Source organism: Mastigoproctus giganteus, chromosome 5, assembly GCF_048544385.1.
Source record: "Mastigoproctus giganteus isolate SK-2022 chromosome 5, ASM4854438v1, whole genome shotgun sequence".
Classification (NCBI taxonomy): Eukaryota; Metazoa; Arthropoda; class Arachnida; order Uropygi; family Thelyphonidae; genus Mastigoproctus; species Mastigoproctus giganteus.
In genome coordinates, this window is record NC_143579.1 from 217,947,834 (window position 1) to 217,960,980 (window position 13,147).

Below are 13,147 nucleotides of genomic sequence, written 5' to 3' on the forward strand. Positions count from 1 at the left end.
ATTGTTGCTGGGTTTTTTTGGCTGATATATACTGTATAAGCTTGCTTTCTGACTTTTCAACTATTAATACTTATACTAAAATGTCTGCCCTTATTATTCTAACAGTTGAGTGGAATTGATTTCTCTCAGTTCTCTAGTTATTTTCCAATTCGTTTATTTTCCAAACTATCTGTTCCTTAACATTAGTAGAGGCAATTGATGCAAGAAAGCAAGTTTATATTGCATCAGCCAAAAAAAAAACCCTTCCCATTTCACCCAACCATTAACTTCAAATGTTTGTCTAGTTCTGCCTTGAATTTATTTAAGCTGTAAATTTCTACAACAGATGGAAGTTTATTCCAGCAATCAACCACCTGCTGGCTAAAGGCAAATTTCTGCACATCTATTCTACAACTGTCTTTCCTCAATTTGAATTTATGTCTCCTCAGATGGCTAATCTGGGAAGAGGGAGAATCCCATCAGCATTGAGCTTGCTCAAACGATTATACACCTCAATCAGATCACCTTGCAGGTGCCTAGTCTCCAGACACTGCAATTTGCAGAACTTAAGTCTTTCTTTGTAAGAGCAACCCTTTGTTTCCATTCACCAATCTCATTGCCCTTCTCTGTACTTGTTCGAGCAGCTCTACATCCTTCCTAAAATGACGGCTCCAGACCTGTATACAGTACTCATGGTGTGGCCTGATGCAAGGGGATAATTGCCTCCTTATCCCTGCTAGAAAAATTCCTGTATATCATTGACAACACACCATGAGCTATTCTTACAGACTGCCTGCACTGCTCAGAAAACTTCATATATGACTGCACAATTACCCCTGGTCTTTTTCATTCTCTACCCATATGCAGTACTTTACACGTGTCAATGTTAAATTTCATTTGTTGCAGTAGCATACTGTCATTAGTGTCATTACCAACCCTGCCTACCTTTGTATCACCTACAGATTTGGACATTAAGCCTGATGTACCTTCATCAATATCATTGATATATATATATACAGAAAACAACAATGGGCCCAACATGGACACCTTGGGAACACCACTAATAACATTAGTCCACCCATTAATTTCAACCGTTTAACACTAGACTTTCACGTAGTTGCACTAACAAGATTATATTGCTCAACTGGCGGTCACATGTTGTGTGATATTCTGTTCTTTCTCCTTGTCTTTTTGCTGACCTAGCAGATCTTTTTAGTCTGGGTGGCTTAGCGACCATCTTTTTTTTTTTTTTTTTGTATTGGTAGAAGTGAGAGAAATGTTAGCAGGGAGGTATATGCATGGTGGGGAAGAATTGCATTGGATTTTTTGGCCGAATGTTTTTAATTGGAGGATTTTTTTATGTTGTGTTTTGAATAATATTAATCACTCCGTGATCGTTGCATTTTCTTTGATCCACTTCCTAAAGGAGGAAGGACGGATGTCGGATTGATGTGCGGAAATTTGCCTTTAGCCAGCGGGCAGTTGGTTTGTGGAATAGACTCCCATCGCTTGTTGTTGAAGTTGATAGCCTAAACAAATTTAAGGCTCAGCTGGACAGGTATTTCGAACGAACGGAGGGGTGAAATGGGAGTAGTGGTTGGTTTTTTTTTTTTTTGGCTGATGCTGAATAAGCTTGCTTTCTTGCATCATATGCCTCTACTAATGCTAATGCTAAAGGTGTTTGTGTGAAGGAAGGAGTGATGCTTGAAGGTGGTATACATCGTTATGTATCCAGTATTTCCATGTTGTTGGAATCATAATGACCTTCTGAGATACTGTGTTGGACTATATTGCATGCCTCTATATACCTTTGGCACTTTTAAATCATCTTTCTTTTATGAATACTGCTTTTGGTGCAGAAGTTCTTTGGGTTTGTGGGAACCTGTGAAAAAGGTTCTGGCGTTGCATGTCTTGGCCATTCTGACATCTTGCCACTTTCGATAAACACATAGGATATACCAGGGGTGGGAAACCTTTTTAAATGGCTGGCCATATAAAATGTCTGTGAGGCCAAATTGTATTTTTAGCTTTCCACTATTTTTAAGATTATTAAAATGGTGTATAATGAAAAAATTGTCATAAACAGTTTTATGTTATTTGTTGTAATATTTATACATACTCGTACATATAATTAATTTAATTAATAAGAAAAAACAAAATACAAATTCAAGATAAAATTTAAAACTACAATTATAAAAAAAATTAAATCAAAATTATTATAATTTCAAGGATTTTTTAAAACCTTAATAAACTTAGGTTTTCATGTGTGCATTGCGATAGGTTTCAATAAATGGCTTCATAAAAGAGTGGTAAATCTCCAAATTATATACTTTTTTCCATTGATTATTCACTGATGTTTGCCATTGAAAAGCATGATACACTTGTAGAATGTGATTGCATGATGCAATGTAATCACATTCTGCAGAGCCGAAAGTCTGGGAACCGCTACTGACTGCATGTAAAGTCTATGCCTGCTTTCCAATGTTGCTATGTTTGCTTAGTAACATTTGGCAACACTAGTGCTTACTTGAGTTGTGATATAGGGCACAAATTCAAATGATTTGTTAGATGTTGTGCAATCAGAATGTTAAAAGCAATTTAATAACAGCAAATGTAATAAAAATTACAATAAATATAATTTCACACTATATATATATATATATATTCTTCGGCAGGCTGTTTATTATATATATTTTGAAAACGACCACAGGCCGGATTACACACATTTGTGGGCCGGAGTTGGCCTGCAAGCCTAAGGTTGCCCGCCCCTGGGTAGACTAATAGACTGTAGTGACTATCAGGGAGGGGTCAAGAATTTCTTATAACTTTGCCAATAATTCTGCAAGCTCTCTTAGAACATCTCTTGTTGGATAAAGTTTCTTTATTGTGACCAAGTCCTTCAGATAGGTCTAAGTCACTAAGAGTATGAAGGGACTCTGAAAGTGCATCTCTTTCCTAAACCTGTTTTTATCATTGCAGGAATGATTTCGAATTTTTGCACAGTATCATCCCATGAGTGTGTTTGCATTGATTTTGTCTTGTTTGAGGTAGGCTTAAATTTTCTTTCTTCTGATGTTAGCTTTTCAGTCCTTGTTGATGACATCAAAAATCATAGTGTCTGCTAATAGGTTGAGCATCATCTTCCTGTTAAATTCTTTTGAATATGGCATTGTCTGATTTTAGGTTTTTTGGGCTGTTTCTTCTGATTTAGATGTTGACTCTCTTTAGAATAATTGCAAGTTCAGTATCATGCAACATTCTGATAGCATAAAGAGGTGATGTGCCCTCTTTTATAATAGCCCCTGAAGGCCTAGTTGCAGGAGAAAATAGAGAAATTGAGTCAGGATGAAAATTGTAGGCCTTTGTTCATTTGCTTATTTCTGTATCTGAAAGCACTTTTATGTTTAAATCAATGAATGCTGGTGGTAGTAACCTTTAATACTATGTTATAGTTTTATTACATAATATTAAATTGTGATTTTTGTGAATTTTCAAAAAAAAAAAAAATCTGAATAACTCTTGTAACTTTAGAAAAACATTTTTTATCTTTAACTAACTTTTCTGTAAAATTTATAGGTTCTGTTCTTGGTCAAGCTAATAGTCCTAACTCATCCCGCCATCTTCTTCAAGGCCTCTCAGCAACATGGAGTGGAAAGCCACCTAAAGTTCCTCGCCCAGAACGTGCTCAGGCCATTTTTGATGCCATTAGTAAAGCACTGAAGTACTAAAAAAAAATTTTTTTTTCTGAATTAATTAAATTGCATAATACTTAGATGGTTTAGTAACACTATGAACAAATGAATTCACTAAACACATTGTTTAATGTTTCTGTCAAATCAATAGCTTTAGCTATTTCAGCTATTATGAAAAAATTCAAACTGTAAGAATCAGACTTGTAAGTACAACCAAGAGAAGTATAAGAACTCTGTCATATGTAAACAGTATCTCTCTCTCTCTCTCTCTCTCTCTCTCTCTCTCTCTCTCTCTCTCTCTCTCTCTCTATCTTCTAATTAGTATCCATGTTAAACTGTACAGCTCCATATATATATATATATATGATGGTATATCGGGCTTAATGTCCAAGTTTGCAGACGATACGCCGACCGGGCTAGCCGAGTGGGTAAAGTACCTGCCCGGCAACCCAAAGGTCGCGGGTTCGATTCCCGCCCCGGGCTTGGATCAAAGTACTGCAAAAACCTTGAAAGGTGCAATATGGCCACAGAAGCCAATGCACCAACAACTACCAAATCAAATCAAGCAGACGATACAAAGGTTGGCAGGGTTGTCAAGGACACTACTGACACTATGCTGCTGCAACAGGATCTGGAAAGGTTGAGCAGATAGGCTGAGAGGTGGCAAATGAAGTTTAACATTGACAAATGTAAAGTACTACACATGGGGAAACAGCAACCCCAGAGCAACGTATCAACTCTGTGGTACTACACTGACAGTGGTAGAGAATGAAAGGGACTTGGGGGTGGTTGTGCAGGCAGATATGAAGTTCTCTGAGCAGTGCAGACGGGCTGCAAGAGAAGCTCATGGAGTATTGTCAATGATATACAGGAATTTTTCCAGCAGGGATAAGGAGGTGATTATTCCATTGTATAAGGCGATGGTCAGGCCACACCTAGAGTACTGTATACAGGTCTGGAGGCCTCATTTCAAGAAGGATATAGAGCTGCTGGAACGAGTACAGAGAAGGGCAACAAGATTAGTGAATGGAACAAAGGGGTGCTCTTACGAAGAAAGGCTTAAGTTTTGCAAATTAGTGTCTGGAGACTAGGCACCAGCGAGGTGATCTGATAGAGGTGTATAAAGCCTTGAATGGTTTAAGCATGCTCAATGCTGATGGGATTCTTCCTCTAGCTCAGAAAAATCACCTGAGAGGGCATAAATTCAAATTGAGGAAAGACAGATGTAGGATAGACGTGCGGAAATTTGCCTTTAGCCAGCGGGTGGTTGGTTGGTGGAACAGACTTCCATCCCTTGTGGTGGAGGTTGATAGCCTAAATAAGTTTAAGGCTCAGCTGGACAGGTATTTTGAACGAACAGAGGGGTGAAGTGGAAGTCGGTTTTTTTTTTTTTTTTTTTTTTTGGCTGATGCTGCATAAGCTTGCTTTCTTGCATCAAATGCCTCTACTAATGCTAATGCTAATAGGCAATTCTCACTTTACGAGTTCCTGGGTTTACAAGTTTTTTTTTTTTTTACCCAAGTATCAACAAAATCGAAAATATGAACATTAATTGCAAAAAAAATTAATGTTAAACAGTCATAAATACCGAATTCCAAACCACATGCATAGCTATACAATACAGTGTACCCCGATTTACAATATTAATCAGTTCCAGAGACACCATTGTATCGTTAAAATATCGTGATGTGAACCCAATAATACATTGTTTTTTGGTAATTCATTTCAAGATCTCGGAAGTTGAAATTTTCACTGGAAAACTAATTTATTAGTTTTTAATTAGCTATTTATTTCTCTAAAATGTCATTTTTAAGGTCACAAGCGTGACCTTAAAGCAGAGGTTCCCAAACTTTCTCGGTTCATAGTGCCCTTACTGTCCCAGTAAAACACAGTGGTTTTCGGCCTTTTAATATATACCTATATAATAATTTATTGTTTATATAGAGGTACTAAATAAAGATCAATTATAGATCACCACGAAATTAAAAAGATATGGTACAATGTATATTGTACCGTACCCTTTATATTGAAATAAATATATAAATTTCAAAAAAAAAAAAATAATAACTTTAAGTAACTTAAACCCAAATTACATGGCACCCCAAGAATGTTGTTGCACATCCCCATTGAAAACCACTGCCTTAAGGCCATAATAAAAGGTCGTGAGCATGGTTTATAAATTGTATTAGTTACCAGTTGAAACCATTAAAATGCACTACACTCTCATCGTTTATCATATGTTCGGTTATAAGAATCAATTTTAAACGCTTTGTTGATCAATTTTAAACGGCAAAAAAACAATAAAAACAATTTGCACTTTCCGGTTTATTGGGCTTTTTTGTTACCTCAAGCAATTATAAATGGGTAGTAAACTCGATCTTCTTGCATTTGCGAAAATACCGATAGCTGGAATTGTGTGGTTTTTTTACGTTATTATGGTGAAATGTGTTTCCCCTTTACTGAAATCTTCAATCCTATAAAAACAATAAATTTCCAGAATCTTCTCTTCATTCCTTCTTTTTTTTTTTAGCTTCGTAAACTTGTTACTCCATGCAAATCGTGTTAGTTGCAATCTGTGTGCCTTAAATAAAACGCTTATGCATGCAGTCATGAAATTTATAATTAAAAGAGAAGATTATCTTGAAACATTTCTGAAGAAGATGACAGCTTATGCAACAAACCAATGAGTGCCGAGCCAGTAATGAGTGATCAAAGAGTGTGAATTTAGTCGATGATGATGATGAATAATAAACATTTTTTAACTTGTAAATCGTAAATAATTTCTCTATTATTATAATATGCTTGATTTTACAGGCTACATTTTCATTTCTTTCGATAAATCAATCATTGTTTAAACATAAACTAATTTGCTAACTAATTTCATTTTTGAGAAAGTAACCCCTATTTTTAACCTTATGTCTATAGGAAATAAATTCCCACTTTACGAGCACGTGCTAGGAACGAATTAACTCGTAAAGTCAAGAACTATCTGTGTGTGTGTATATATATATATATATATAAATAAATAAATTCATATCCATTATTATTTGCGCATTCAAATAATAGCCTACATGAATAAAGCTGATATGAGTGCTTTGTAAATTGAGATTTGATATATCATTTACAGTGGCAGCCCAAGGATTTTCTAAGGGGGTAGGTTCAAGCAGTGTTCATAGAATCATTAAGCTTTAATCTCATGTAACAGTACAAAAAAAAAAAAAAAAGTCCACATTATTTTCTCCGTAGGGTGGGCTATAGCTTCTTTAGTCCCTACCTGTTACTTCCAATGATCATTTTTTATCAGCACGTTTATAGAAGAGATGTTTTTATGATTTATCTAAGATCGAGTGGACCCAATTTTGGCGAAGTCTGTGGACAGTCTGACAACCAAATTCTCTGCTTGAAGCTTCATGGTGGTGGGACTGTTAGTAATGCTCGTTATAACCTCCATGCACAAGCACACTACAGGAGACCACCCCAAGTGTGAATCAACGTAAGCAGGGGTGAGGGGTGTCACCCACACTACATGGAGGAATGCTGCCCATCTGGCAATTCTAGGTGGTAGATGACTCCCATCAACCGTTGCAATACCACCACTTTGCTTATTGGAGGCTCGAAGTGGTGGAACCCGTGTTTAGTCTCCAGAGCTACATCAACCCTTCCCCATCTTTTCCATCATGCAGTATGATTGATGACTTTTGAGGTTATGATGAATATCATGATGATATCAAATCTTCCTTACATTTCAAGGGTACAGCTCTAAAGCAGTGTTTGCAGTCTGGCTGCTAGTTAGTAAACTGGACCGAACCTATTGGTAACTCTTTAGGAGGCTTCTGGATCAGCTAGTGTATAATCTTGCTACCTCTACTCTGCCAGATAGTGACTGGAGGGAGTCCGAGTACTGTGTATGTTGGGGGACATTGTTGAGGCCATGTTATGTCAAGGATCTGGGTATATTCTTACCATGTGTACGCCCTATCCAAAAATTTCATTACTTCATACAGCATGTCCCCCCACTTTTCTTACTATTGAATACACCATGAATTGTCAAACTAATAGAGTAAGCTTATCTGGAAAAAGATTTAAACCTCCCAAACACTTCCTATTTCATTTCACAAATGTACATGGTCTCAATTCTAATCTCAGAGATGTCCATTTCCACTTGCAGTCTGCCCAACTCCACGTACTTTTTTCTGACAGAATCTCGGTTATCGGTTGATTCAACTACTGCTTATCTCAGTTGCCCAAATTCTTCGCTGTATGATTCCTTTCACCTCAAAGGTGGTTCTTGTGCATATGTCCGTTCTGATATTCCCTGTCAGAGACTTGGTAATTTGGAATCTCCTTTTTTCGATCTTCTCTGGTTTAAAATCACTCTATCTCATTGTGTCAAATTCATCTGTTGCCTCTGCCGTTCAACCAACTCCACTAATCACTTGGAGCTCTTTGACTTTCTCTCTTTGCAACTTGACTTTCTCCAGTCCAACTTTCCTAACAGTGAGGTAATTTTCCTTGGTGATTTTAATGTTCACAACTCCAGCAGGCTTCAGTTTTCTAGTCGCACCGATCCAGCTGGTCGAGATACTGAGGCTTTTGCAATTACTAATGACCTTACACAGATTGTTCATTTACCTATAAGAATACCAGACAATCCTAACCATACAGCCAACACGCTTGATCTTTTTCTCACAAACAATCCTAAGTACAACGTCGAAGTGAGTGGTTCATTAGGAACCTTTGATCAAAACTTGGTGATTCTCTTCTCCAATGGAGCCTTTATCTCATGGCTATTCCCATCCTCATGTTTGGCATTACAAGAATGCAAAATGGGATGACCTGCGAGATTTATTTTGTTCTTTTCTTTGGTTGGATTACTGTTTCAAAACTTCTCAGATCGTGTCAGTGAAATTATTCTTCGAGGAATGGAATCCTTTATTCCACACTCAACTTTAAAATCTCATCCTTTATCTAAACCTTGGTTTTCCAATAAATGTGCTAAGGCTGTTCAAGAGAAGAATGTTGCATATCGTAATTAGCTTGTTTCCAATTCTTCAGTTTCATTTTCTGCGTACACCAAAGCTCACAACAATTGTAAAGCACTAGATTTTGAACAGGAAACTTGCTTCTTTCCCTAATGGTTCCGGACAATCCTAATGATACAGCCAATACGCTTGATCTTTTTCTCACAAACAACTGTATGATTAGGATTGTTCGGATTGAGCCAAGCATTCTTGTCTCTTGCCAAAGCTATTGTCCGCAATTTTTGCCCATCTCTGCTCCCACCTCTGTCAAAACCAAATAGTTCTGTTGTCACTTCAGCCAAGGATAGAGCTGACCTGCTAGCATACCATTTTTCTTACAACTGATGTATTAATGATCTTGGCAAAACATTTCCCACCATTCCCAACGCACCCCATTCAATGCCTCCTGTGGTCTTCTGTCAAAAGGATGTCAAAGATTTTGACGAATCTTGATGCTAAGAAAGCTCCAGGTCTGATAGTATTTCTTCACATGTTCTCAAAACCTGTGCTCCTGAACTTACTCCTGTTCTTTGCTGCCTTTTTTCACTTTCTTATTCCAAATGTGTTTTTATTTCTGCTTGGAAATTTGCTTATATCCAGCCAGTTCCTAAAAAGGGTGACAAATCCTTCCCATCCCATTATCACCTCATTGCAATTACTTCTACTATTTCTAAAGTAATGGAGAAATCAATTAACCAGTAACTCTTAAACTACCTAGAAACCTTCCGTCTGATCAATGATCACCTATATGGATTCCGTCAGTGTCGATCCAGTGGTTGATATTCTGGCTTATGTTAACCATTTATGGACAAATTCAATGTAAAAGTTTGGTGAAACACAAGCAGTTGCTCTTGACATCTCAAAGGTTTTCGATTGTGTTTGGCATAAAGGTCTTCTAAACTAAGCTTCCATCTAATGGTTTGCCAATGTTTTTTGTAATTGGTTATCCATTTTTCTCTGATTGCTCACTGAGGTTGATGGTAGATGGCTCTCTGTCTTCTAACTTCTCCACTAATGCTGGTGTCCCCCAGGTTTCAGTTATTTCCCCCACTCTTTTCCTCTTGTATATTAATGACCTTCTTCAATTGACTGGAAATCCTATCCATAGTTTTGCTGATAATAGCACATTGCATTCTACTTTCCATTTTGAGATACCTTGCCCTGCTCAATCAGCTTCAACTTCTCGAATATCCACTACCAATTCCTTAAATGCCGATCTCCAGGTAATTCTCCAGTGGGGCAAAGACAACTTAGTTGATTTCAATCCTTCTAAAACTGTCTTGTCTTATATCTCGCAAAAAGGATTCTTCTGCTCCTATGCTGCTCTTTGGTGACACTCCGATTTCTAGGCAAAATGATATATCTCTCTTTTTTTTATGAAAACCACAAACAAGAGGTATTAGAACTTATAGTACTTAGTACCGTGCTTGGGTTGGAGGTTGAGAAGACGAAAGAAGATATTTGTTGACATTAGACTTGAACTTCTGTAGACTGTAATTTTCAGAAAATACATATGAAGGATGGTTTTTCCAGAAAATGGCAGTTGAATGAATAAACGAAGAAAATGAAAAGTTGGTTCTGTGAGTTTGAAGTTGGAGAGTAAATGGATGTTGACTGGTGCGGGGACTTGTTCCGACTGTTTTGAATGAGAGAGCGAGAATTATAGAAGCCAATTCAGAAGAACAGTGCCTGTGGAAGTATCTGTAGAAAAGGCATGCAAAAACAGTACATCTATGAGACAGTGAGTGGAGAGACTCTATTAGAGAGGAGTCATTTATTAATTGCCGACCGGGCTAGCCGGGTGGGTAAAGCGCCTGCCTGCCTGCCAACCCAAAGGTCGCGGGTTGGCATAAGTTCGAATCCTGCCTCGGGCTTGGATCAAAGTACTGCAAAAAACCTTGGGAGGTGCACTATGGCCACAAAAGAGTCATTAATTAACCTAACTGCCCTCTTCTGAATAGAATCTAGAAGCCTGCTAGAGGTTCTGGGGGCACCGCCCCAGATGTGGGAACAATATTCCATGGTAGGGCGGATTTGCAATTTGTAAAGAGTGAACAGCTGTTTGGAAGAAAAGTAACACAGAGCGAAAGAGAAAACCAAGTTTTTTAGATGCAGAGGGAGCAATATTTGTAATGTGCTTGTGGCAAGAGAGATTAAAGTCAGGGTAATCCCCAGAAGAGATATATCATTTTGCCTAGAAATATAGAGTGTCACCAAAGATAAACATAGGAGCAGAAGAATCCTTTTTGCGAGATATAAGACAAGACTGAGTTTTATAAGGATTGAAATCAACTGAGTTTTAGAAGGATTGAAATCAACTGAGTTGTCTTTGCCCCACTGCAGAATTATCTGGAGATCGGCATTTAAGGAATCGATAGCAAATATCCGAGAAGTTGAAGCAGGACAAAGTTTCTCAAAATGAAAAATAGAATGTAATGTGCTATCATCGACAACTCTGGATAGGATTTCCAGTCAGTGGAAGAAAGTCATTAATGTACAAGAGAAAAAGAGTGGGGGAAAGAACTGAACCATCTACCATCACCCTCAGTGAGCAATCAGAGAGAAAACTGGATAACCAATTACAAAAACCAGTTGGCAAACCATAAGATGGAAGCTTGTTTAGAAGACCTTTATGCCATGATTGATAGCCTTTGAGATGTCAAGAGCAACTACAGTCTGTCCTCGTATAGCACGATAGTTGTGTTCCTAGAAACTCTCGTGCAATGCAAAATCATGCAATATAAACAACAGTCCCTATGGGAAAAGTGGGGTTAGGTGCCGACCACCCAAGATTGAACACACATTTGGAACCAAAACATTACCAAATACAATAAATAATCGGGTAATTTTAATCGTCATAAAAAATAATATAATATTATTTTATTTTTATTATACAATAAATAATATAATATTTTTTTATTTTTATTATACAATAAATAATAAAAAATATTTATTTTTATTATATTATAAAATATTTTTTACGAATAAAATACGTATTTTATTCGTAAAAAATTTATTATATTAAATAAAATAGTCGTAATAAATTATAATACGTAAGTCGTACTAAAATGCTTACGTATTTTATTACGTAATAAAATATTGCTACTGCTTTTGCTTCTATCGTAAGCAAACTTGTTTTTTGTTTGATTTTCTATCCAAACAGATGACAGCCGTTCCATCTCTTCCAATTCTTGTGTCTTAATCTAATGGATTTTAATTACACTTTGAGTTGTTCCCGCTATGAAAGTTGTTTTTATTTTCTCCGCATTCTTTGTAATTCTCGGCATTGCCTCATTTAGTCTGTAGCACGTGCAATATCACATGGTCTTTCATTTCGCTCAAAGCGTTTCACAATTTCATATTTTTTTTTCTCTATCGACAGAGGCGGACTGGCCATAAGCCTTACCCGGGAAATCCCGGTGTGAATTTGGCCATAAATTGTAGTATGAGGCCACCATAAATTTTCCCTGGTAAGAATTTTTGATCCAGTCCACCTCTGTTTATCGATATTGCTTTTCTTTTTCTCTCTGAATCTGTAGTGTCTTCACCAGGACGCTTCCTTTTCACACCTTTTAAGCATTTTACTCATTTTTAGGGAATAAAGCACAATTACAAAACGAGGAGGCACCCTTAATACACATAAAGCTGCGCGCGTATAGCAACTGAATAAACAACACGGTAAAGGCCGAGATACGCTATTAACACCTCACATTTTACTAAAGCACATTTCTGGGGGTTACTACCATAAAACAATAAAAACAATTTCCAGTTGCGTTTCTGCTAGTGGAATCTGTTATAAACTGGTAGTAAACTCCATCTAATTGCATTTGCGATTATACCGATAGCTGGAATTGTGTTAGTTTTTACGTTATTATGGTGAAATGTGTTTCCCCTTCACTGATATAAAACATAAATACATTTTCAGAATCTTCTTCATTCCTATCATGTTGCGTTCGGTTGGGGTGATTTCGCATTTGACTGCCATTTCTTGTAAATACAAAGGCGAATTGTGCATAAGTGAATTCGGTTCGTGTTATATAAGATAACGTTCCCCTATTTATAAATCGTGTATGATCGAATTCGTGTAATGTAAACACGTGTTATACGAGGACCGACTGTACTTGTGTTTCACCGAACCTTTCCATTGAATTAGTCCATAAATGTGTAACATAAGCCAGAATATCACCAGTGGATCGACACTGACGGAATCCATACTGGTGATTATTGATCAGACGGAAGTTTTCTAGGTAGTTTAAGAGTTGGCGGTTAATTGATTTCTCCATTACTTTAGAAATAGTATAAGTAATTTAATTTGAACGATAATTGGATGGGAGGTATTTGTCACCCTTTTTAGGAACTGGCTGGATATGAGCAAATTTCCAAACAGAAGAAAAAACATCTTTGGAATAAGAAAGTGAAAAAAGGCAGCAAGAACAGGAGTAATTCAGTAACACA

At 37.0% G+C, this 13,147-nt stretch overlaps 1 protein-coding gene across 5 annotated transcripts in view; it reads left to right on the top strand.

Moving 5' to 3' along the window:
- LOC150086112 (rho family-interacting cell polarization regulator 2-like) overlaps positions 1-13,147 on the top strand; it is a 324,874-nt gene that overhangs the window by 172,714 nt on the left and 139,013 nt on the right. For all 5 annotated transcript variants that reach the window (XM_090374381.1, XM_090374377.1, XM_090374378.1 and 2 more), the window contains one exon: positions 3,556-3,700. In XM_090374381.1, the coding sequence (XP_090230507.1) occupies positions 3,556-3,700 (145 nt within the window). The remainder of the gene's footprint in view (positions 1-3,555; positions 3,701-13,147) is intronic.